General features: G+C 41.2%; 1 protein-coding gene across 1 annotated transcript; it reads left to right on the forward strand.

Moving 5' to 3' along the window:
* The first annotated feature begins 12,260 nt into the window (after nt 1-12,260).
* On the forward strand, nt 12,261-17,423 carry LOC133900837 (Golgi apparatus membrane protein-like protein ECHIDNA). Its single transcript, XM_062342092.1, has 6 exons — nt 12,261-12,537; nt 12,947-13,003; nt 13,085-13,288; nt 13,370-13,429; nt 15,015-15,141; nt 16,976-17,423. Exons 1-6 carry the CDS (start codon nt 12,520-12,522, stop codon nt 17,062-17,064), a joined length of 555 nt encoding a protein of 184 aa, XP_062198076.1. The 5' UTR covers nt 12,261-12,519; the 3' UTR covers nt 17,065-17,423.
* Nucleotides 17,424-26,714: the final 9,291 nt, after the last annotated feature.

Raw genomic sequence — 26,714 nt, forward strand, 5'->3', positions numbered from 1 at the left:
GGCTGCGGCTAATTCCTGCTTATCCAGGGATAGAGTATTAGTACCGGCTGTGGTCTACAACCGGCACTGATATTAGAATCAGTGCCGTTTGTATAACCCAGCAGCACTGATGGTCCAACTATCAGTGCTAGTTTTTTTTTAACAATCGGCACCGATAATGTTTTCTTTTTTTACAAAATATTTTGTTTTGTATATCTAGGTTTGTAATTTATTTTATATTAGGGTTTATATTAGACCTATAATTTATGTAGTACTTGATCATTATTTTTTGTAGGAATTAATTTATTGTATATTTAGGTTTGTAATTTATTGTATATTAGGTAATTAAAACTTTTTTACTTAATAGAAATTAAAGCATATTCTTAGTAGATACAAATTACATCTATAACTATCATACAACAGCTCAAGAAATGAATTATTGTTTTGAAATCTCAGTGCTCAAACTTGAGCTTCAGTGAAATATGGAGAAACTGAAAACTAACTAGAGTATCTTCACATAGTACAAGAAATATACTTCTAGAGAGGGGCAGAAAAAGGGTGGCCAGCGCCGAGGAAGCTTGGGGAAGAGGAAGATGCCTTTTATAGACAATAGACTTATTAGTGCCGGTCTGTAATACGAACTGACACTGGTACACATTATTAGTGTCAGCTCATGGTTACTAGCCAACACTGAAGTATCAGTGCCGATTCAACCTGGCTCGATCGTTGATCGAGCTTAGGAAGTTATGAACTGGCACTGATACTTCATCAGTGCTGGTTTTATCATAACCGGCACTGATGGGCGGTACAGATGACTGTTTCTATTATAGTGATAACCTAATTTGTGATCTATCCTTAATGGCGAATGCGCCAAAATGGAACAACTATCGCTTTACTTTCATAAGCTTGATCCAAAAGTAGGAATCTCCCAATTTCCATCTAATCTTGGATAAGGCCTTACACCCCAAATATTTATTCTCAACAACTCTTGGCATTTGCCCTATGTATTCAGAAGATTGTAAAGCCATTTGCAGAGGAGCGAGGTCGCCTCAAGATCATGGACCCCTAAACCCCCCTAATCTTTGGGTTGGCATATGGTCATCCATTTCACAAGGTGGTATTTCTTTGTCCCTCGCTTTGCCATTAGAATCTGGATCTAAAGTAATCTCACAATTGCAAAAGGCATAAGAGTGCCAGTTGAAAAATGGCTTCAGTGCTGGTATTTCAACCAGCACTTTTTACTCGGTACTGATAGTTACTGAGTATCAGTGCCGGGTCTAGAACTGACACTGAAAGTTCTTTTTAGTGCCGGCTCATGCCTCCAACCGGCACTGAAATAGGTTCCTGAGCCAAAAAATATTTCAAGCCAGCTCATCTGTCGCTCCTACCGTCACCACCGCCATCGTGCTCCTACCATCGCCACCGCCGTGGCATGCTCAAATCGACTCATCTCATCCATCTCATTCTTGTTATTTTGAATATTTTAGTACTCATCTCATGCATCTCAACTCAAGAACATTTCAGTACTCATCTCCTGCATCTCAATTCAAGAACATTTCATGGTTAGTGCGTGAACTGGATGACACATGCATGCAGTACTCATCGCATCTCATCTCAACTCAAGAACACAACAAAAGAACAAATCAACTAGACGAATCTCATGCATGCAAGACTTGGAGGGCTCTAGGGTTGTCGCCATGCCTGTGGAGCTCTAGCCTCCACACACGAGACCTCCAGGAGGTGGTGGCTGCCAACAAGATCCCTCGCCGGCCACCATGGCCTGGGCTGTACTCGCGCCCAGTGCGGCGGACGTCGAGGTGGAACCTCAGCACGGTGACCTGGTCGACGGCGGAAGCCCACGTCCTGTGCCACGAACCTTAGCACGACGGATGCCCGGCATGGCCTGGACCTCCAGCCTGCATGCCCGGTGCTTAAGGGGCCCCTCTAGCACATGGTCGTTTGCCGCCTCTGTGCCAAATCCCGTCACCCCTGAGCCAGATCCAGCCGCTCACGTGTCAGATCCCACCACCCAACGCGATGACCGACGATGAGGGATGGGGAGGGGAGGACGCCGATGGGGAGGGGCCGGCGGTGGGAGGGAGAAGGAGATGGCGAGGGGAGGAGGCCGGCAATGGGATGAAGTATGAGAAAGAGAGGAGATATCGAGATCCGAGAGGGGCAGTGGGGAACGAGAGAGAGAGAGAGAGAGAGAGAGAGAGAGAGAGAGGAAGGAGTTTGAGAGACTGCCGGACTTGAGTCGAGAAAAATATCTGGATGAGTCGAACTTGATCGAGCCAAAATCAGATTGAAACAAAATTTTGGATCCGCAAAGACTATCAATGTCAATTGTGACTAGAATTGGCACTGATAATTAATAAGGACCTATCTATCCCCTGACGATAGGTTTTTACCTATCTGGCTGGACAACCTCTTCGTGAACCTCTTCTCTACTCCTTTCTAATCACAGTTTTTCAACTTCATATAATGAATTGGAAGACCTAGATACTTTATAGGTAGATTTTCTAATGCACATCCGAAAAGCTAGGCATATTGCTCTGCTTCGTCTTGTGCCATCTCAAAACAAAATAGTTTACTCTTGTGAAAGTTGATTTTGAAAGGAGTTTCAAATTCATTGCTTTTTCTAGGTCAGGACCTGAAAAGATAATTTTGTCATTCTTATATTGGAGAATGATGCTGAACTACCCCTTTAAATTGCCCTGCCGCTTTTGCCCTTTCTATCAAAGTGGCGAGCATATCGGTAGCCGTACACCATGATGAACTGCTTCTCTAGACTACTTTCTTCTGCAATGAATGGCAGATGGAAACTGATCATCTGGTACCTGCGATTTTTTTTAGGATAAGTACATGTGAGTTATTTATCCATAGCATGGCTTTCCTCTCTCTTGATATGTCTTTATATAGCTACAGCCAATTTGCGTGTAGCCCAGCTCCTCATGGCATATTTTGAGACTTCAAGAACATGGGTTTGTAGAAATTAGCGTAGATATGTGTGTCTTTGAGAGAATAATTTACGTGAGAATAGGAGGCACCGGGAGTGCAGGTGTGAATATGGACGGAGCTAGGGCATCGTACATAGGAATCTATCTGTTAGCGTGCCGATTCTCCTGGAATCACAACTCAAGACCGCATCTTCAGGCAGCTGCTGTCAGCCCCTATGCGTGCACTCCAACTGCCTGCACGCCCCTCTCGGTCACGCTCCCTAGCATATAGGATCTGTAACAATTCTCCTGTGTACTATAGCAGTGCTCATGTAAACTTTATAAGTAGTGACTGACGCCCTCTAATGAACTCAAGCATTCGAGCCTTGCTCACTTACATGGTATCAGTGGTTCTGGTCCTCTAATCCTGGCTCACGATGAGTGGCCCTCCACCTCCACCTCTCCTTCCTCTGCCAGTCCAGCCCCTATGCATGCTGCCGTCGACACCTCAACGAGCCCAGCTTCCTCCTCCGCATTCAATGCGCACTATTTTTGTTTCTCAAGCAATCGACTCAATCAACATTAAGTCCTTGATTCCCCTCACTCTTGACATTCAATCAAACAACTACACACTGGCGTACCCTCTTCCTCATCGTTCTCGGTCAGCCATGAAGATCCGGACTGTGTTCGTGAGAACCTTACAGTCCTTATGTGGATCTACGCAGCCATCTCCGAGGAGCTTCTGGACATCGCCATGAGTATGGACTCACCTACACTCCGTATTCTCATACAACAAACCCACTCGCGTTGTGCACCTTGAGGCAGAACTTCATTGTCTCAATCAAGGTGATATGTCCGTCTCTGCTTATTGCCACAAACTACAAACTCTTGCCAACACGCTCGCCGGTTGCAATCAACCAATCTCTGATCGCGCCCTGGTTCATCAGCTTCTTCGAGGCCTCAATCCCAAATACGCCATCCTCCGCGCCCTTTTATCCGCTCTTCCAGTCTTTCCCACATTCCAACAAGCATGCGATCACCTTGCCCGTGAGGAACTCTCTCAGCTCAGCTCCTCCAAACCATCATCTGACACTGTTCTTGTTGCTGCCACTAATCCACAGCCCACGGCTGCTGACTCCTCTACCTCCCGCACCGACCGCACACACTCCTCGTCTGATCGCGGTCGTGGACGCCGGGGTCGGGGCCGTGGCCACGGCGGCTGCAACAACTCCAGCAACACTGGTGGCGGTAGTCAGCAAGACTTGGCATTTTGCTGAGCAACACCACAGCCATTGATGCTTACATGGAGGTTGGACCCAAGGTGTGGACTTGGAAGAGAGGAGGCGAGAGGGCAAAGCAGGATGGCTTGTGAGTTATGTTGATATTGTTGGCAACTACTATAATCACTAGCTCAGTTGAGTATTTGAGTTGAAGTCTCCTCATGGCATGTCTCGAGGAATCAAGAAAATCGAATTTTGAGAAATTATGTAGACGGGTTCTTTTTCGAGAGACTCAACACACAGGAAAGCTGTACCATGAAGCACATTGGAAGGTGAGAAACTTCAGCCTTGTTAGCTTGATGAGCCTGTACTTGACGCATGTGTAAAAGGAGCTAATAAACATGGACCTGCCCCAGTCTGGGAAACTGGGAGCGCGTGGTTGGATCCGAACTCTTCACATGGCACTAGAGCACAAGGATCAATTGAGCGGTCGAGTTCACAGGCACCAGAGCTAGCACTAGAGCACAAGGCAGTTTTAGCACTGTGCTCCTGCAGCTGGAACCGGCCACCCAGTAATTTCAGAAATAGTGTATTTGCCAAGAAATAAATCATCAGTTTTTATCCACAGGAGACGCATTAATTTGGGGTTATATGTACATGCACGCGAATTGTATACTTTAAGGTATAATTTGGACATTTGAACATGGGGGATCCAAATGCCTACGAGTTATAGTATAAGGGCAGAATCAAACACTAAAGTACAATTCGAAGGTTTAGCGGGGCTTAAAGCGGGGTTGCCTGAAATTAAACTGCCTTTGCGGCTGTCGACGGTTTAGCTACTCTGCTTGCAGCATCCGAAGGTGATCACTCGGAATTAATGCTTAATCATTCTAGAACGTTTCTTCGATCCCTTCATCATGTTGCTATATAGTCCCTCAAACCATGTTGTGTTTTAGAACCATGAGTTTGATTGTTGCACTATTTAGCATACACAATGGAACTTTTTATCCTGACTCCCAATCAAAAGAAGGTGATCTAAAATGTTTTTCCTTTGTCAAGCACTGACTGACAGGAGAAAGAAGTCTAGCGTCAAAATTCAAAACTTTACTTATCTTCATCTATATGGATGAATGTGACATGTGTTGAGGGAATGGGTATGCTACACTAGTATAAAACAAAGTTCTACGCGTTCATCTAGACAATCATGCAATTAGTGGATCATGGATCGTTACCATTAGACATATAGTGCAGTAGAAGAAGATTTGGAGAATGTTGGTCCAACATCATACGCGTCGGTATAAATAGTGGATCTCGTCACAAAACGAACATCTCCTTGCGTCCTTGTCGCTAATTAGCACTACGCAACAACACCAGTGCCTCTATGGTACCCACACATCCTTTAATGGAATGCTCGTGCACCGGTGTGCTAGCACTACGTGCCCGACTATGGATTCATGGGAAGGTCTGGCATAGATGGACGCTGTAAAGAGTTATTATGACACCATCCTCAACCGGCTCGTCAAGGGTTCTATGGCATGTAAGAAAGAACTCCATGAAGACCAATATTTGAGGGTTCAGCCAGATTGGATTTCTGATGAGGTATGGCGAGCCATTTGTGCATATTGGTGTTCACTTGAGTACAAGAAGAAGTGCAAGCGTGCTCAAGAATCTCAGCTGAAATTAGACGATATCACTCAAAACAAAGGCAGGATACGGTCGTCTGGTCAGAGTGTCAGACCAAGCAATATTTGGTATGTATTCCTAATTTGTACATGCACAGGCTCACCTGTACATATGGTCACCAATATTATGCATTGTTTTCTAATTATATCTTTCCTTAATCAAGGCAAAGAGGTATGGCCCTCAGGGATCCACCTACATGAACACTTATTTCTCCATGAAGTTAGGTCTCAAAAATTACGATAGCAGTGGTAATAGTGGTCCAATCAACAACCCAAAGGCTCAAAAACGAGTTGAATGTAAGTACACTTTTTAATCTTCATAGCTATTGACCCTTGAATATTGATTTGAAGAGTAACTTCATTGCATTGTTTGATTAGGATGATTATAACGAAGGTCTAGAAGCTGAGTATCCAAATGACAGCGAGCAGCGTAATAGCGATGGTAATTTGGATGGCAATGTCTTGTACAAAAGTGGATGTGGGATGCCTCATGGTTGTCTGCTGATAGCAAATGGTGCTATGGGGAAATCTGACATCACTGCAATTGCCAAGGCAAACAACATCCGTCCAGCGAACTCAATCACGAACTCAATGTCGTACCAACAGCTCTTAAGGCGCAATGAGCAATTGGAGCAGGGTGTTAAGATGTCACTGGTTTTGGGAAAATATTTACCGGTACTTGACTTGTGTGCTTTCATTTTCAGTCCTATATTACTACGTCGAATAAGAAAAATTAGAGCCACTAATTAATTCGAGTGGAATCATGTATGCTTACAGTGTATATAGAATCATATCAGAAACAAAGGTAATACTCAAATATAAGCAATTAGGAGACATGACCAATATTTTGGTCACTGCATATGGTTCTAATTAATTCATGAATATCTTGTCTCAGACATATTATATTCTCAAAGATGAAATGGAACCCTGTTACGCCAGACTAAATTTCATTCATACTTGGTTTGAATCCCACTCATTTGTTGGTACTGATTGCATGAAGAAATACTTTGTATTTTGTAACAATTTGACCTTATATATTGATCAGTTGTCCAGTGTACGTATCATTTTCCACATGCATGGTAACTCATGTCTTGAGTACGTGACTTGGCTAGAGCATCAATTTTAGGGGAAAGACAGAATCTCAAAGCTTGATTGATTTCTTATATGCCAAATAAGCCTTTTGGTTGATCTGCCTTGTAAGTGAAACTGTACAAAATGACCAATATACACTTAGGTTCCATGTATGGTCTTACAGTCACTACTACAGAAAATGTCTTCACTACCGGCTCCAAACCACCTTCACTGCTGATTTTGGAGCCAACAACGAAGAGAGTTATCACTGCCGGCTGAAGCTTTCAGCCGATAGTGATAGTTAGTCCCTGAATCGGTATTTTTTTCCCTCTGAAAAAAGCGATTTTTTGTCTGACCAGGCACACCCCCACACGGCCACGCCGTCGCAATTGTAAGTCATAAGTCACAAGTCATGCGATTCTTTGCATCAAATATGCGCGCATGCGGTTCATGGCACTCGAACCTAAGATCTCTCAGCTCACACGATACGTACTTACCATCCCATCACAGAAGTACTAGTGATAATAATATGATATGCTTTCCTTTTGATGCTTATTTTCTGAAATTTTGTTATAATTATTTGGGCATTTAATGACCTCAAATTAAAAAAATTTAACTACAAAATTGTAGACCTCATCAAGGGCTATAATTTCCATATAAAGTTTATCCCTATCCGACTTCGTATGAAAAAATTATGAGTTTTTAAAGGTAAGCTATCATCCATTATCACTGCCAGTTCGTAGCTATAACCAACAGTGATAGTTAAGTTTCACTGCTGGTTCATGACTAGAACAAACAGTGTTAGTCAATTATCACTGCCGGTATTTTTCGAATGAACTTTTAGTGCAAGTCTTTGATACGAGCCGACAGCAATACTCCATCATTGCCGGCTCGTAAGGAACCGGCAATGATAAGCTGGTATATAAGGTCTATTCTGTAGTAGTGAGTTCAATTTAAGAATATATATATATATATATATATATATATATATATATATCACAACAAATTGGATGTGTACAACATGTGTATTGTCAGTCTGCAACCAAAACAGCATGTGTATTGTCAGTCTGCAACCAAAACAGACCTGGTATTTTCTAATACATAATTATCTAACCGTTGTGATGGTAGGATCTGTATGGCAAGCTTGGGATGCATGTACCTGAAGAAGTTGCTGCTTTTGAAGTCCTACGATCAAACCTTGCTGTGCAACAAAGTGTCCAGGTGCCCAATATCTTTGACAATTCTTTGCTATAATATTTACAGATTCTGAAAATGCTCCTGTGATATCAATTCCAGCTGCATACAACCAACATGTTCCTGTGATACCTATTCGTTGTAGGTGATTGAGTCATGCCATGCTCAAAATGAAGGTTGTGGTTCTCGTGGCAACAATGACAACAACATTGATCACCCAACCTAGTCTCCCTCTTACATGGTGAAAGAAGCCTCTTTTGTTTATTGGTGATTCCAACTCCATGCACCTGGACTGTGACATGGTGCTCCTTTTGCATAGCTCACACATGCTGCTCCAAACCTAAACTGTTGGAGCTATCATATGACCAAATTAGTACTAGATGGCTATATGCAACTGTAATGTGTATTGTGTGAATGTAATGTGATTATATGGCAAGCTTTATATATGTATTAGGTGCCCTGTACCTATTTTTCTTGATGGCCATCCGTCATTGACTCAATTCCTGACAACTCGCTTTTCCCTTACAATTCTATTTTTTGTGATGGCAAATCCTGAAGGTTCACACATAGGATTGTTCGTTTGACAAGTCAGACGTGCCATGTTAGGAAATACCGTCACGAAAAGTTTCTTATCGCACCTACCATCATGAAAAAGGGGTCTTTCCTGACAATCAACTCTTCACGACACATTCCGGATGGTTACCGTCAGGAAAGATGATTCCTAATGGTTTTATTGTGTTTCCTGACGGTTTTCGGCATTTTGGAAAGACCTGTTCTCTGGTAGTATATTAAACAGACATGGCCTCACACTATTATATGAGTGCCCTCTAACTTGTTAGCTGTCGATCAGATCCCATAGCACATCATGACAATTGAGATGTTACCAGAAAACTCTAGTAAATTAGCTAGGAAATGGTCTTTTTACAATAAAATGTGGGCAGACTCATAGGACTAGGAGGTATCAGGACGAAGCTTAAGAGTGTGTTTGGTTGTCTAAATTTTCCTCTGGCCTGATGGATGCATATAATCTCAGGGAGAAGCGTGTTTAGTTGCTCGTATTTATTGTTCTAATCTAGTCTGGTGGATGCAAATATACGCCTTCAGTCTGACCGTCGATAGTATTGTTTTCATTTAATTGTTGCACTGTCTAGTTGTGCTTAATGCTTTGTTGTAGATATCTTAATTATTTGTTTCCTAGCTTAAATGCAGTAAACTAGTTGATTAGTGTCCAGACCCATACAATTTGATAACTTCACACTTAATACTTTCAATTTGCAGGAGAAGGACACGTGCAAACTGAACGAGAGAGGTACATGCGCATTGATAGTACATTGGCCTCTCGGTCCTTATACTAGTGCCCTCTAACTTGTGATATATATGCCCTCAATTTTTTTTTATCTGTTGCTCATCTCCCACAGAAAATCTTTTATCTTGAGGTGTAACAAAATTCAAGCCCAGGGGAAATTAGCATTCGGAATTGGTCTTGAACGAGAGAATATAGGCAGAAGCATAGGAGCGGGAGGCTTCAGGACAGCTTTAACAAGCAACTGTAAGGCTTCTTGAGTGCTAATTGGGTACCTTTGTTCTTCTAAAGCAACATTCTTGTTTAGTTCTTGAGTTTTATGCACCGCACAATCAATGTCGGTGCGTGGCAAGCCACCAGGGCGCCGGTGTTTCCTGCCGAGAAGCCGCGGTCGACAGGAAGCCGTGGTGCCGCCACACAGGACACATAAGATCTGTCGATCGAGCTAGCTACATTCTGCACAGATCCATTACACCGAGTCAAAATAAAATTGTAATACCCCAACTCTAAAATAATTACTTTTGTGAAATATATGTGAAAATAATTAATTTAGTGTGAGTTGGGCCTACTGGACCAAGTGGAGAAGTAAAAACGAAGCGAGACTTAGGTCTAGATTAGAATCCATTTCGTGAGTTCAGAACATGTTCAGAGTTACAGTTTCTTCATAATACTGTAGCCCATCCGAAATCTCGCTGAAGTTTGTCAGTTAGCCACCGTGCATGGCCATGGCAAGCACATAGACATGGACAAGAGGAAGAAGACAAGGGCAATTTGATCTTATTTTGAGAACGAAAGATGTTAATGAATGTCATATGTATGAACAACATGATTTTGTAGAACCTTTAGGGTGAGTAACTTCGCAACAGCTACTTTGGAATGTCAAACATCAAAACTAGACAAGGGACAAGCAGTAATATCTCTTTGTTAGGGATTACAAAATTTAACCTTTTCGAAACTTTGCATGCTAAAACCTACGTACACAAGTTATAACACCAATTATTTCATTGAAAATTAACCCATCATACATTATTTTCACTTATAGCAACAATTACTTCACTGCAAATACTTTGTATGTACATATGTAGCTTGTCATAATCGTTGATAACGGAGAGCAATTGAGGTGGGGATGCCTTTCTACCAGACCCACCACTTTTTATCAGTTAAGGCTTAATTTGCTCCCGTGCACATTCTCACTAGAGATTTCCAGAGAAAGGTAACGTTGCGTCATTATAATTTTATTATAAGGTTAAGAAATAAGAGTATATTCATTCATACACACAATATGGTGGAATAAATATTGAATGAATTATTTACTACAAATTATAAAAGATAAATTAAAGCTGTTAATGTGGCATGTCTCTATGGAATGGGAAATGAGGATATAAGAGACCATGGACAAATTATCCTCTTGCACATGGTATATTTAGGTGCTGAGAAAATTAGGTAACCAAGTGGATGTTCATGTAACACAGGCATGTATAGGAGTGGAAGGCAATGGGAACATAATGCATCCTTAATAGTGTACATTTGGGGTGTACACGTGTTCCCCTAAGAGCACATAAATTAGTACTTTGAGTACTGGTAAAACTTGGAACTAATTTCACTTGCGTGTAAAATTGACCATCACTAAGTACAACACTTTAAATTCCTTTATGTTTTTTAAATCGCAAACTTGAGTAATCGGCATGCCAATTTGTTGGCCTAAGGAGGAAAAAGTAATCTTTATATTCATCCATGTGTTGTTGTGCACTAACTTTTTTTGTGAGGGCACATGGAAAATGAACAGAAGTACATGCAGAATTAATGACCATAGCCTTCTAGATCCAGTCCCTATATATAATGATAGTGTTGCTTGCCTCTGTTGCTTAGCAATTGTTTGCCTCTGTTGCTTAGCAAAATCCGCAACATATATCTTTGGATGTTGAGGAACTTCAGTTAGGGAAATTAGCTCACCTAATGTTTTCTCACAAGATAATACAAGTTAGTGTGGGAGTAGGAGGCACCGGGACCAAATTATAACCTCAAGTAAGAGTCTTTCAAGTTTCATGAATATCTCGTTTGACGTTGTGGCTGCATATGGTGTGGGGTAGTTCAATTTTTGTGTTGGGGTTACTGCCTCGATCTTCTTATACTTTTGATCTTTCTGCCATAATTTCATAATTTTTGTTGTGTATGATCATTCATTTGGGAACATATTCATTGATCCTCCCGTCATGTTGCACAGTCCAAGATAGGGATAGGAGAGTTAGGAATGCAAAGTGTAGTTGAAAAAGTGAAAGAGTAATGTAGTTGAATGATATGAGTTGGTGACAATGTTGTTGTAACTCCGCAACATTAGATCCTGAGAAGAAACATATATGTAGTCACTCCCTCCTCCTAGATGTATATGTTGCCATGAAATACGTGCAGGCAAATATTCAACATTTTAATTACTGTTATATGAAGGTATCGAGTTGGCCAAAAGTGAACTTCTTCTTTCTTTTTCATCCCAAGTAGTTTATATTTAGAAAGTTTGGCATTAAATGGTGTCGATTATTTGTCATGGGCTTAGACATGTCATCCACTTCTTTCAATGGATCGGGAAGATCGACGACAATAACACTTCAAAAGCATCACATATTTAAAAGGGTTAGTTCGCTAAAAAAATAAGTTAGATAAGAAAATCAAACTTTGACTGACCGCTATATGATTCCATGTTAGCATATGATAGATCCTAAATATATTATTTTCTCTGGTGTTAAATGTCCAAAAGAAGATACTATTAATGTTCATGTAATAGTTATAGGTGCCCTATTAACTGCTAAGTCACTATGTTTATCATAGCATGTGTATAATTTCATTTCCCGGGCTAATTATAAGAATTTTTTCTTCGGAAATTAGGCCAAACAGCACTTGAGTTATTGGTCCTCAGTTTGGGAATACACCTTCATCTCCAGAAAGTATTACGATCCACCCCCTCTAGTAGAGATAAAAAATAATAATTTTGCAGCCCATTCCTCCGTCTTCTCCCTCGTCGATCTCGAGGGATTCTCCCCAAACGAAGCCAGACGCCACAGGAAAATCAGCAGGATCCGAAGCAGAAGCAGCAGCCAAGATTTACGCGGCGAGAGCGAGGTGTGAGGAACGATCCGATGGATCAGCAACCCCAGGCAATAGCTCCGCCCCTTCGCCTCGTGTTGCTTTGTACGGTAGATTCGGATCGAGCTGTTCGATACTCCTCGTGCTTCTAGGTTTTGGTTTAGAATTGGGATTGCTCCGGATCTGCCGGTTTCTTGGATTGGAATCTTAGGTCTGGTTCGGAGCCCTGGTTAGGGTTTTCGTTGATCAGCGTGTGAATCTTAATTAGGCCGCTGATTCTTGGGTCCGAAAGGAAGATCGCGAAATTGTTCTCGTTCATAGATTCGGGCTAGTCATCAGGGTTTAGCTTCTAGTGCACGTCGATGCAATTTGATTTGGTTTCTTGGACTGGGTTACCGCTGCTCATTCATCTCTTGCTTACTTGAGATTTAGAAGTGTTAAGATAATCCAGCATCCTAATTTATGCTTCTTTTGTCACAGACGGTTAGCGAGAATTATGCAAATCCTAAGACATGCTTCTTCCATGTGCTCTTCAAGGTACCCTGCATGCTGTTTCTAATTTTATATCTGCAGAACTGTGGTTAGGTTTTAGCTGATTTTGATTATTTCTATGTGAAGGCGGCCGCATTGGCATTCTACATACTGTCAGCGCTCTTCGTGAACAACTTCATCATCATCTTCGTCATCACTGTGCTCCTTGCGGCACTTGACTTCTGGGTCGTGAAGAATGTCAGTGGAAGGATACTGGTTGGGTTGCGGTGGTGGAACGAGATTAATGACCAGGGCGAGAGCGTCTGGAAGTTTGAGTGCCTTGATGGAGAGGTGTGTATTTGCCTTCTCGTTATCCTTGTTGTTTCAGTGCAACTGCGCACCCACTAAATTGAATTACCCATTTTGTTGCAGTCTCTTGCTAGAATGAACAAGAAGGACTCATGGTTGTTCTGGTGGACTCTTTATTTTACTGTGAGTGATGTTGAGAACACTATTCTTGGTTTCTATTATGGAAGTGATTAATATGCAATAATGTTACGAGATTTTCATATTTTGATTCTCTGCTTGAAATGTATTTGGTGAGTGCATTGAAAAATTGAAACCGAACAATGAACATAAATACTATCAAAACGAATATGTGCACTGCTGCTGAATACGCTACTCCAAATAAAAGATGAGGAACAGTTGGCACTAATGAAGTATGATAAGCTAGATTGACAATGTTGGTAAAATCTCGTATGCAGTTCTTATATTTCAGACTGATTATACCTTAGACGCACACTGTGTTAAACTGTACCCCATTTTTCATTGGAATCTATAAGCTCACTAGATGCATATGAGGTGCCTCTGCATAGGCTTGGTAACAGAACTGTTGTATATACTTGGTTTTTAGTTGTTGAGATTATAATGGATCTGAAGGGATAGGCTCATAGGCATTGCAAGATGAGAGGTTGTTTGTAATTTGTAAATGCACGATTCCTTTCAACTGTATTTCTTGTGAACGTAAGTATTAGCTGGACTTGCTACAGTATATATTTTGTTTCCCTTGAATGCCGGTAGCTCAGAAGTTTTCCTTCAACAGAAAAGAAAGTCTGAAATGTTGCTATGTATAGATGTGTCATGGTATTGGATATACCTGTTCCTTTGAATGTATTGTCAGCTAGCTATGTCCTATGAGCTAATTGTCGAAAAAAGAGTACAAGTGTTGTACAACTTAGTATTTTTATAGTTTATTGTACAATATGTCAATATATAATCCCAAAATATGTCTGCTTTCCAGATATGATGGTAAACCAGTTATATGTTTCACTGTTTTTCTTTTGTCAAAGAACTGTACTTTAGAAAAGTGTGAACAGTAGTGTTACCTGGACAGAGAATTGCAAGAGCTGGAAAGTAACATGAATTAATTGATGCAACATGGCAAACTGTGGTTTAAGTGCCTGATGTAATAAGCAAAGTAAGCGTGATGTCTAAACTTCAGAATTGTGATATATTGTTTTTTATTCATTTGTTCAGCAAATACATTTATATTTCAGTCAGAAAACAATTCAAATTCATCATTGAAACTAGAGTCCTGGCTAAGTTAGGAGTGGGAATTCAGGAACCATATCTAAAACTGCATATGTTGATTGACATGAGCGCTCGGGAGAATAGCGATGAAGCATTTTCAGATCATAGAAGCTATATCTGAATTGAGTAGGATTGTCTTGCTGTTTTCGTGTGAAATGGACTAGTTCTGCATCTTTATAGGGCTTTTCTGTCTTTTCGATTTTTTTATGTTCCACACCATTTGCATTTCGAGATTTCTGCATATTTTCATTTTTCTTAATGTGGAATTAGGACTAATTTTAAATGGAGCACAACTTTCTAGTACAACAGCCAAAGGGGAAATCAGGGGAGGTGTAAAAATATTGAGAAACCTTGTATAGATAAATCATATTGATCCACATACTTATCTTTGCACTTGATATCTTTGTTTAATTTGTGTTCCTTAATATAGCTTTCCAACAGGTGTTTAGAACATTTTTTTTAATAAACATTCCTTCCATGTTTTCAGGCTGCTGCATGGATTATTCTTGGGATATTCTCACTCATCAGACTTCAAGCTGATTACCTTCTTGTCATTGGAGTTTGCTTGACCCTCAGTATTGCAAACATTGTTGGGTTCACCAAATGCAACAAAGGTGTGTATTCTCCTGTAAAAACTACATTCAGTATAACCCTGTTGGAGGATGTTGCGGTCGCTTGAATTAGCCGGTTATAAAACTTGTTATTATTGAAAGCAAACCACATGAATTTCTTGCAAACTGGTCAATCAAGGGTTCTATAATTCTATTTTCGAATATCAGTAAACAGTTACACAACTACAAAATTTTGGTTTAACTAATTGCAAAGTATAGTTCCATGTAGCAACAGAATATTGTGGACTATTCTTGTCTGTACCAATTGCCATAGCCTGAACCTTGAAGTTATCTTTCTGTTGTTTATCTATCTAATGCTACGCTGATCAGTTTAGATGTTTCCTTCTCTAGCTTGTTTGTTTTTAGTACACAGCAGGGTTTACAAATTTGTTTTATAGTCGATAACCGGGACCCACCGAATTTCCGAAATTCACGAATATCAGAAAAACAGCACAAAATTCGGTGAGAATTTGGCCAATTTCACTCAGTCATTTGTAAAATTCAGTGAGAATTCGACCGAATCGACCATCTGGTAACCGCTCGAATTCAACTGAAAACCGACCGCATTTCGAACGAATTCTTCGAAAACCGTTCGGTTTTCCCGATTTACTGAGCGCAATTCCTGAATTGCAGTGAAGTTCAACAAAAATCCAAAAAATGGCTCAACCTTGTAAAATCAATAGCTAATTAATCTGAGGTTCAAATCAAGTGAAACAAATTTTGTTGGTTTCCTTGTAACATAATCTACATGATAAAAGTATTTATACTCATAAAAAAAGTTGAATATTTTCTGTGATAACATGTATTTGCTAAACCTAGTTAAATGCATAGTTAATTCTTTGCTAATCCAAAAATCATGAAACCAATTTTGTTACTCTTCCTACATGATCCTATGTCTTTTAAAAATACATGAACTCATGAAATAGTTATTGTAACATGCATGATTGTGTAAATGTGTTGGAACTAGATTAATTCATAACTCACCCATCACACCTCCAAAATTAGTGAAACCACTTTTATTAGGTTACTTATACTATGCTTTATGTAGGAAAAATAATGGTAGACATGAAAAGTTAATTATAGTGTTGTTTCTTAACATGTTCACTTTATGTTTGTGAACTTTGTAAAAATCATGGAGAAATTAATAAAACTCTAAATGAAGTGAAACCAATTTTAAAGATCCTCTTAAGATACGCTCTACACAAACAAAAAATGTGTTTGCATGTTAAGCTTTTTCTTAACATGATGGGCTAAATCATCCTATGCATTCGGCCCATTTCAGCATTTTTCTTTTTTTTTCAAACTTCATCTCCTTGAAATACGATGCAAACCACATTATTTTTGAATTTTTTTTTACAGAAGATCTTAGAATTGTCTCTAGTATTTTTAGATTTTTTTGTGATTTTTTTTGAATTTTTTGAATTCAAATTCGAAAACTGGTCGAATTCAGAATGCGGTGTGGACCGAATTGGCCGAATATCGCGAATACTGAGTGGTTTTCAATGAATTTTCAAAGCCTGGTACACAGTCTTGTTCTTTTGGCCCACTTATTTCGGTTTGGATAGCATGGGATTGATTTCACTGGAGCATCCCCTGCAGAAACACATCTGTTGTCAATGGATACATGCCATCTTGTTGTGCATACTGTCAGCTTCAGATCTAACATGTAGCAACTTAATATCTGACATGGGCTATGTACAATTTTGTTGGGTTGTCAAGTAGATGTTAATCAACTTCAATTATGTTATGTACATAAGCTCATGCCTGCAACAACGAAACGTTATGCTCCATTCTATATTTATTAGTCTAACCTTTTATTGCTGTGGCTATATTGCAGATGCCAAGAAGAACATCCAGAATTGGACTACGAATGCCCTTCTAACGGGGAGTGTCAGGTCACATTTGCAGTCAGCATTCGGTATCTGAACAGATGACCTAGTATAGTGCTGTACAATTTACGGATAAGATGCATTTTTATTTTTATTCGCCTTGCCTAGTTTCTTCTCAACCCTATACATTGACCTGCACCCCAGTGTCCTTGGTAACATTTGATCTGCTGTCACCAAAGAGGATGGTTTTGACTAGAGTTAAATGCACTGGCGAGAAAAGCTCACCTCTCAGCAGTCGACGCTCAGTAGTTCCTGATGAACTTTTGAAGTTGCTTTGGCCTTCTTATTGATGGTGTTGTGTTGCTACTTGACCGCGAAAAATCCTGGTTGTGATAGATTGTACTCCAACTGACGACTTGAAACCTTTTTATGTATAAGTATATATGTAATTTATCCTGTCGACCCTTTTTGACTTTTTTAGCGTATTGTGCTGTAGAGAAGGAAGCCTCTTCGGGGAGGGCTTACCTTGTAATTTTCGTCTGTTTCATATAGGCACCGACAAGATGGCCAACGTCAGAGCTGGCGTTAGCCAGATCATAGATTGCTGCAAGAAAGAAAATTGTGTTTCGTCAAGGTCAGCTACCCAATTTGTTTACTTGTTTTTAGCTTTGCTTAGAAAGAAGTACAATGTCTTGTGAAAATGAAACCCTGGAGATCGCTCCAATCCCCTATCGAGTGAATCAATATGAATGAATAAGTTGTGGATCAATCTCATGGAATTACTCTATACTTGCAGAAAAAAATAATATAAAATAAAATATACTTGTAATGTGTGAGAGAATATCGTTTCTAGCATAAAAAGGAACGCTATACCCACTTTTTTTTTTTCTGAAACATTGAATCATTTTTGCAATTAAAAACTGTTAGAAACTTGTGTAACTGAATAAAGTGGTGGGCCTTCGGTATCTTGATGTGATCCGAAGGCTTAGTGGATGACACTCAAAATAGGGAATTGTGTAATGTAATAAATGTTATCTGTTTTTTTTATTACAGTGTTGTTTTATTTATAGATCGTACCTAACTATTTTCTATTGCAATGTATAATAATACTCCTCTAACTGCTATATTTATAGCATATTTGTAGTTATTTTGGTACTATCCTAATCTCATTATCCAATTTACAATCATGCCCTTCTTAGTCTTTAGTTATCAGTGACGATCCTCCCTTTGCTCAAGCTCCCGAAGGTCTATAGCCAATGGCATCTTCGACGCACCTTCGATCAACTTCGTCGTCGTTGTGGGTCCGATCCTCGATCAGCTTTCGAATGCCCTTTGGATGCTTCGCTTGCGATGACATCTTCGACGTCCTTTCAGTCGTTTCCCCCCCCCTCCCCACGCAAAGCCCAGTGAAGGCCTTCGATCACCTCCAGAAGGCTCGATACAAGCTTCGCTGATCCCAGCACTGGTACATTCTCCGGCAGTGCTGAGCACCCGCAAGATACCTTCTGCATGTCCGAAGGATTCCTATAACATTACAAATCAATGATAGGCGTACATTTTGTCAATAAACATTATCGCAGAGGCCTTCGACCTATGCATCCGAAGGGGCCTGCGAGACCATCCTCCAACAGCAACCCCCACAGGCAAGGCTCTTCTTCGATGGGCCGAAACCGTGAACTAGATGGTACCACCGAACGCCATCCCCTTCGGCATGTCGAAGGACTCACGCCCCACGGTTTACTTTTGTCCAAGGAGATTCCCTTTGCCTGGAGGGTCTAATCTTTTTGTAACGGTTCAAATCTCAAGGCATCAGTTAGGACTCTTGTCTTAACTGTTGTAACAGAGACAGTTTGGATCCAAACCAATGCCTCCTCAATTAACTTCAAGGTTTTTTTAGATGGTTATGATTCCTGTCTTAACTACCATAAACGAAATGATTTGGATCTCGAGCTGACGTCTCTTCAATTGAATTCAAGGTTTTTTACCGCTATATATATCACCTCGCTGGTTATTTTCACAGTACCTTGTCCTGCTCTGCGCGCACAACTTTTCACGCTCTCTATGAAGGTGTCCCTAACCATTCGTAGTCTTGACCCTTCGGGTCAAAACCCAGACAGCCTAACCCGATGGGTCCAAAGAGCAAGTCTGGCAAGCCGAAGACATACTAGATTGGGAAGTTGAAGGTTAATGAAGAAGTTTTGGTAGGTTTAAAGAGGGAAGGCCTGATAAGTGACGTGTCGAATGTCAGGCTTCCCAAAGACCAGGAGATTCCAGAGCCAGCAGATGATAAGGCAATTGTCTTCGTAGATTATTTTAGAGCCGGACTTCGCCTACTGTGTGACGAGATGGTAGCGAAGGTCCCCAATTTTTTTGAGGTTTTCTCCATCAACTGACATCGAACACTATCGATCGGCTCAGCCTTTTTGCCTGGGCAGTGAAATCAGAAAGAGCGAAGGCGTCGACAAGGGCTTTCGTTGCCGCTCACCAGGTTCACCATCAACCGAAGCCTATCTTTGTTGACAACGTGCAATTCGAAGCTCCTTACGGCTACGTGAACTTTACCTATCGAGGAGGTTTGGCCACGCTTGTTGTAGCTTATAAGAACAAGTGGCTGAAAGATTGGACACAATGGTGGTTCTACCACAAGGTAGACAACAAGGACTACCTTGTGTCGAAGTGCCAGGAGCTCAAGGTAAACCGCGCCCCGAACGTGGTGATTAAGGGCGCCCAGCGGGAGGCCTCCGAAGCCTTCAAAAGGTGTTCAAAGCATCTAAGCACTTATGACCTTGTGGAGGAGTTCTTTGTCGTAGGCATTTGGCCACTCAGCGAAGGGTGGATTATCTCGTCTTTCGGGCCAAAAGGACCGGAAGGACTTTGTCATCCCAAATTTGATTTCACGAAAAAACTTGGTATGTACCCTGGCCTGATTTTTCTTAACCTTTGTTCTGTTACTTTTCCTTATTCGCTTGTGCTTTGCAACAACTGTAACTGTTATTGAGGTGGAAGCTAACGCCCTCCTCCTGGGAAAAGTTATCGTGGCCGAAGGCCAAGCCTGCGCCAAACTGGGCCTTGGCCACCGACTCAACAGGGTCTTCGATTTTCGAGGCCTCAGCTATAGAGATAGACTGAAGGCCTCTGGTCAATCAACCGAAGCTGCTAATGGGGTGAACGATGAACGAGGCAAGGGAAAAAGGAGAGATAGGAGCCCTCTGTCCTATTCAAACCCTTCGGCCCGCGGGACCAAAAAGCTAAAGATTGGTGTATTGAAGCAGTTAGCTCACGACGGCGCAATGGAAGACCTCCACGGCGGAGCAGTGGAAACCAAGAGTCCTAGAGGCTCTGACACTATAGCTGCAACACCTCTTTGGCAAGCGCCTCCGAAGGGTGCGACGGAGGTGGCTGCCGCATGCCCATCACGGGCCACAACTACCGCGCTAGTCGTGCTTGCCCCTCTTTTCGACACTGACGACGATGAAACTCTCCAGAGGCTGAGCTCTGGGACACAAAGACGGACGAAGGGGGTAGCTTAGCAGACCAAGGACATGAGTTGTCCAACACCTCGAGCTCAGACTCCAACTCGTCCGAAAGTCTGTGCGAAGAGGAGGAAAATGTCTCGTCACACCCATGTTACGGTGGAGGCAAAAACTTATGTCCCTTGGCACCTCTAGCAATGCCAATGTTATCAATGTCAAAGCACTGTGGGTGACTTCTTTTGAGCCGAGCTCCAGAGAGGTGAAGGATGCGAAGAGCATAACTAACAGCTTCGTCCTTCCCGAGCTCGAGATACAACTGTCTTGAAAAACGGCGTCCGACCTTCTGGATGCCTTCAACTTGATGACCGCAAAGGTACTTTGAGTTATTATTATATTTCCCTTCGACTTGATCTTTCGGGTCCTCTATTTATAACATTTTACACTTCGTAGAGTATGCTTGTTTTGTGCGCCCTGCGCAGACACGCTGAGCAATCCGAAGCTCGTGCCAAAGGAGCGAAGGAGCTACAGGCCCTGCTAGAGCAAAGAGCTGAAAAGGCCGAAGTCAATAAGAAAGAATTTCTCCGGCTGGTAAGAGATGTCGAACAGAAGTCGTGAGATTTGGAAAAAGAGGTGGTGACCCTTCGCTCGAGCACGCAAGATCTGAAAAAGGAGGTGGTAACCCTTCGCTCAAGCACTCAAGATCTGGAAAAGGAGGTGGTAACCCTTCGCTCAAGTACTCAAGATCTGGAAAAGGAGGTGGTAACCCTTCGCCAATTTGTTAAGATGTCCGAAGGTAATGTGCTTGAACTTCAGACTGAAAATGAACTCCTTAACAAATTGTTGCTTGAGACGAAGCAATTTGCCTGCGATGTTGTTCGGGAGAAAGTAAAAGTTCTGGGGCCAAAGGCAACCATGGCCAGCGAACCTATCGGTAGGACTCTTGAAGACCTGGGTGCTTCAGTTGTTCCTCCTACCCTTGACCAAGTTGGATTGGACAGTCTTCTTAGGTGGATTGCAGAGTCTTCTAGAAGTCTTCGGCAAGCAGCTCACTTGTATGGTGAGTTCTACGCCATGGTCTCAAGTCAAAGCCTTATCCAGTCTTATCGTTCTGCTACCCGCTGGATCTGACTATCGCGACAGTGTCGAAGGCCTTCGCCAAAGCTTTCACCAGCAACTACCGGTGCAAGTATGGGCGTGGCCTCGCCCTTTAGGAGGTAGAGAACAACCACCAGAAAGTGAGTTACTCTTCGCTATGAGTTAGCTTCATTTCATCATCATTTTTTATTTAACCATAACTTCCTTTCGTTGTAGGCTGAACCGAAGGCCATGAACGCTTCGTCCATATCAGGAAGCTCTACACAGCTCACTCCAGTGCCTGCCCCTTCACGTGCAACAAATGAAGCTCAAGATGTAGGTCCAGAGCAGGCTTGCGCGAGGGTTAATTGAAACATTTCAAAACTTTTGTAATATATCTATGTTTCATTTGTCCTTTAAACATTTTGATAGTCTTTGCTTCCTGTGGAGGTCCTCCCTTCAGATTATGTGCAGGTAACCGAAGATATTATTCCCTTGACTATGATGCGGAATAACTTTTATATATGTCCTGGGCTTGCTGGGAATCATTCCATCATCATCATCCTGACATTAAATTTGATCAGTATTAGCGAGCGAAGGCCAGGGTCTACGACGCAAGAAATACTAATTCGAAAGCGTTTTGGGAGTTGTTTTGCCCTTCGGATGTAGAGATATGAAGGGTCGAAAGGGAAATTCATAGGATAGAGCGTGGAGAATCTTCCCCTCCAATAGGTCTTCTCGAGCCGAAGCCTAGACCTTTTGAAGAAACGTATTGCACCTCTTTGCTCCAGCAGTTTTGTTATCGGTGACAAGTTCAGCCATCATAAGTGATTACATCTACCGAAAGTGAGAGTGATCGGCCTACATCTTCGACCGACGCTTCTTTGGATAGCTATGTCGGGTCTCCTCTAGACCCGACGAAGCCTTTTCTCGCAAGTTGGGGTATTGCATTTTAATTTGCCCATAGTCAAACATACAAACAAATTGTAGATCCTGACATCGATGAATTTGCAAAATAACTTTTGTCATTTTTTTGTTGTTTTTACTTTCTATGTGCCTCCTAACGGAATATCCAGCTGTACGGACCTTCGACAACAACGTGTGTGAAGCGTCGATCAAAAAACGTCATCCCCCAACATTTTAAGCTGTAGGGACCTTCGGCAGCAACGTGCGTGAAGCATTGATCGAAAAACGCCGTCCTCCAACTTTTTAAGCTGTAGGGACCTTGAAAGTGCATCTAGGCCCCTAAGTGGGTTTTGATGATAATGACAAAACAATTAAAGGACTAATAAGTTTTATGAAGTATGGATATGTGTAATTCAATCAAGTCAGAATTTTATGCATGGTGATCCCCAAAAAGGAAAAAGGAAAGTGGCACAGGGATCTTATAGTTTTAAATTCATTTATCTTTTAAAATTGAGTTTAGGATGCCGTACTGTTAAGTGGGATACGAAATTTACTTATTTGCGTAGAAGCAGTGCTCAAAAGATCCAACAAACCTATGAGAGACACATCGAACACAACGCTTGCACCTAGGTTGGCCCTAATCTTTTAAAAATATGAAAATATAGAGTGTCCACATTTTTTAGGATAGTCCGCACTTTAGCAAAGTTTGGGTTAACTAAGGGTGTGCAGAAGGTCCGCACTTTTGCGGAGTGTCCGCATTTTTGCGGAGAGTTCGTATTTTCACATGTGTAATGGCTAGTTTTTGAGTGTAGAGTATTTATACCCCCACACCCTCCTCTCTCTCCAACAAAAACCTAGCTCATTCATTTCGACCTAACTTGAGACAAGCAGCCCACGAGCTTTCAAAGCTCCTCTCTCCACTCCCTTTTGTGATTCTAGGTGAAATCTTGTGTATGATTGAGTGAGAGCAAGGAGTAGTGCTAGTAAGATCCAAATCCATCCTTTGAGCACTCATTTTCTTCGTCAAGCTAGTGATTTCGCATTTGTAACTCTTAGTGGTTTGTCCACCTCGATGGCTAGGCATCGCCTGTTGAGCTCCCAATCTTGTGGTGAGCCTCATAACGTTTGTATCACCCCTACAAATTTGAGTAAGCAATCCTAGCTCGATCTTTGTGGTCTCTTGGGTGAGAAAATGGTTGAAAGAAATCCGGCTCTTTGTGAGCACTTCAACGGAGACTTAGGCACTTTTTTTGGAGTGGCCAAACTTCGGTGAACAAATCCTTGTGTCTCATTTGTCAATCTCTTGTGATTTGTTGCATATTCTTGTTCCTATTGATTTTTAGGTTTTTGAACCGATCTATCTCTTTGTGAGGTTTGAGCTGTAAGTACATGGAGAAATTGGTTGGAACACATCCTCTGATGCTTGGTAATTCATGAATTTGATCCACGTTGTTGTTGCATAGGCATCAATTTGAATTCTTTTAGAAATATCCGGAGTATCTGTAGATTTCTGTGGAACCTCTGTATATTTGCGGAGGTTCCAGAAAAATCTGCGGAGAGTCAGCATTTTGATAATCCATTGTGTTTAGTTTGTAAAAATAAATCAGATCCTTTTCAATTGGTATTAGAGTCTAATCTGCTACAAGGCTTCACCTCTTGGAGAATTTGAAAATGTCAACATTCAGGGAGAAAAGTCCGAAGAGCCTGAGGAGTCCGAAGGATAAGACATCGGGTAATGGCAAGGGCAAAAGAGTTGCAATTGAATTCAATTATGATAAGTTGAATGCATCATACTCTTACATCTCTATGCCATCCGGACGTGCACCATACTTTGATGGCACGCACTATGCCGCTTGGAGGCATAAAATAAAATTTTATTTAATATATCTTCATCCAAGTATTTGTAAGATTGTGTGTACAGGTTTTGAGTTACCGGATGAAGATAAATAACTCACTTCTGAACAAGAGAAAAACTGAAATGCACAAGCCGCAAGTGTATTGTTTGGCACCTTGAGCCCCGAAGAGTTCAACAAGGTGGGCTGGCTTGAGGAGGCCAAAGTGAAGGCACCACAAGTGTGAGAGAATCAAAGATATAGTTGCTTGAAGGGAAATTAGGAAGATTTGTGATGGAGGACAATGAAATCCCTTAAGAAATGTATGACCACATGATAGTGCTGGTGAACAAGATTAGAGGGCTTGAAAGTGAAGAGCTAGATAGCCACAAGATGGTAAGAAGATTGCTAAGAGCCTTCGCACCAAGGAACCCCACTTTGGTGACACTCATCCGTGAGAGAAGGGATTACAAGAGACTCACACCTAGTGATGTGCTTGGAAGAATTTTTTCTCATGAACTCATGGAGGAGAAAGCAAATGAAGTCAAGAACCTTGTGAAGCAAAGTTCAACCTCCAAGAACAAAGAAATAGCATTAAAGGCAAGCAAGAGCAAGCAAGATGAAGAATTGAGCTCAAGTGAAGAAGAGAGCTCCGATGATGAAGAAAATGCTTTCTTTGTAAGGAAGTTCAAGAAATTCATGAAGAAAGACGGCTATAGCAAGTACAAGAGAGACATGTCAAAAAGAAGATCATCCAAGAGAGCTTGCTATGAGTGTGGCGAAGTTTGCCACTTCATCGCCAAATATCCGAATATGCAGAAGAACAAATACGAAGAAGAAAAGAATAGCAAGCCTTACAAGAAGGACAAGTACAAGACCCACAAAAAGATCTATTCGGGTCAAGCTCACATCAGTGAGGAGTGGGACTCCAACTCCAACTATGATGATGAAGGGGTAACCACTATCGCCATCCACTCCTCCACATTGATAAAGTCACTCTTTAGTGACATGAGTGATGACGACGACACTTCCAAGTGTCTCATGGCAAAAAGGTGCAAGGTAAAAACACAACCTAAGCTCCTAGATAGTGATAGCGATAGTGATAGTGGTTGTGAATCTTTGCTTAAAGGTCTAAGTAAAAATATCATGTCTAAATCGAAAGAGCTAATGAGAATAATAGAGAGTCAAGAGAAGATTCTCGAGAAGCAAGAGGACTTACTCATCCTTGAAAAGGGGAGAAACCTTAAACTCGAGGAGTTCCTTGCTTAAGAGAAGGAGAAAGTTTAGAAATTGACCAAAGATCTTGATTTGGTCAATATCTTAATTGCTAGTCTAGAGGGTACCAATGCCACACTTCAATAGAATCTTAATTGTTTGGATGAAACTCATAAAGCTCTTGAAGTGCAATTTGATGCCTTTAGGAATATTACATCTTCCTCTAATGATACAACATTGCTCTCTAATGCATATACTAGTCAAAGTTGCTCTTGTTGCCATAATATTGATATAAATGGTTGTGATACTAATGCTAAATCCTTGAAAGCATTACAAAAGGAAAATGATAGGCTAAGTGCCTTAGTTAAGTATGGGTGCTTGAAGACATATAAATTCAAGGATGCGCTATACAAGACGATTGAGGCTAAGACAACAAGCAAAAGAGATGGCTTGGCTATGGCATGTACTTGAGCAAGCCAAGTGAGTGTGTGGTGATAAATGATAAGGAGTGCCTCAAGTTCATCAAGAGAGGCAAGCAAGTTGATCTCACCGCACAAGTCAAGAAATCTCAAGGGTATGCACCTCAAGCTACTTTTTATGCTTCTTATGTGCTTAAGAGAAACCACCGTGGTAAAATGATTGGTATATATGTTGGTGCTCGCATAAAGCATCGAGTTGTGAAAAGGAATAAGTGGGTGCTAAAAGTTCTTGTGACTAACATAAAAGGACACAAACAAATTTAGGTACCTAAGACAAATGCACAATGCATAATTTGTTTTGTAGGTATGCTCCTCCGATGGATCAAGTTGAGTGCTTGATAGTGGATGCATCAATCATATGACCGAAGAGAAGAGCATGTTCACATCATTTGAAGAAAATGAAGGATTATATGAGAACATTATATTTGGAGATGATAGAAAAAGAGAGGTAATTGGTTTAGGTAAAATTGCTATATCCAATGATCATTTTATCTCAAACGTCTTATTGGTTAAATCTCTTAGCTACAATTTATTGTCCGTACCACAACTTTGTAAAATGGGCTATAATTATCTTTTTACTAATGAGGGTGTGACCGTCTCTAGAAGGGAAGACCCATCAATAGCTTTCATGGTCATTTGAAGGGCAAGTTTTATTTTGTTGATTTTTCAACAGATGAAGTGAGGCCTAAGACTTATTTGATTGCTAAGTCTAGCATAGGTTAGCTATGCATCGCCGACTAGCCTATGTTGGTATGAGAAATTTGTCTA

This window comes from Phragmites australis, chromosome 2 (assembly GCF_958298935.1).
Source record: "Phragmites australis chromosome 2, lpPhrAust1.1, whole genome shotgun sequence".
Lineage (NCBI taxonomy): Eukaryota > Viridiplantae > Streptophyta > Magnoliopsida > Poales > Poaceae > Phragmites > Phragmites australis.

Excerpts from the sequence above, each read along its gene's own strand:
- LOC133900837 (XM_062342092.1), top strand. Across the intron at positions 13,004-13,084 it reads TCTTCCATGTGCTCTTCAAG|GCGGCCGCATTGGCATTCTA; the intron begins GTACCCTGCATG and ends TTCTATGTGAAG. Across the intron at positions 13,430-15,014 it reads GGTGGACTCTTTATTTTACT|GCTGCTGCATGGATTATTCT; the intron begins GTGAGTGATGTT and ends CCATGTTTTCAG.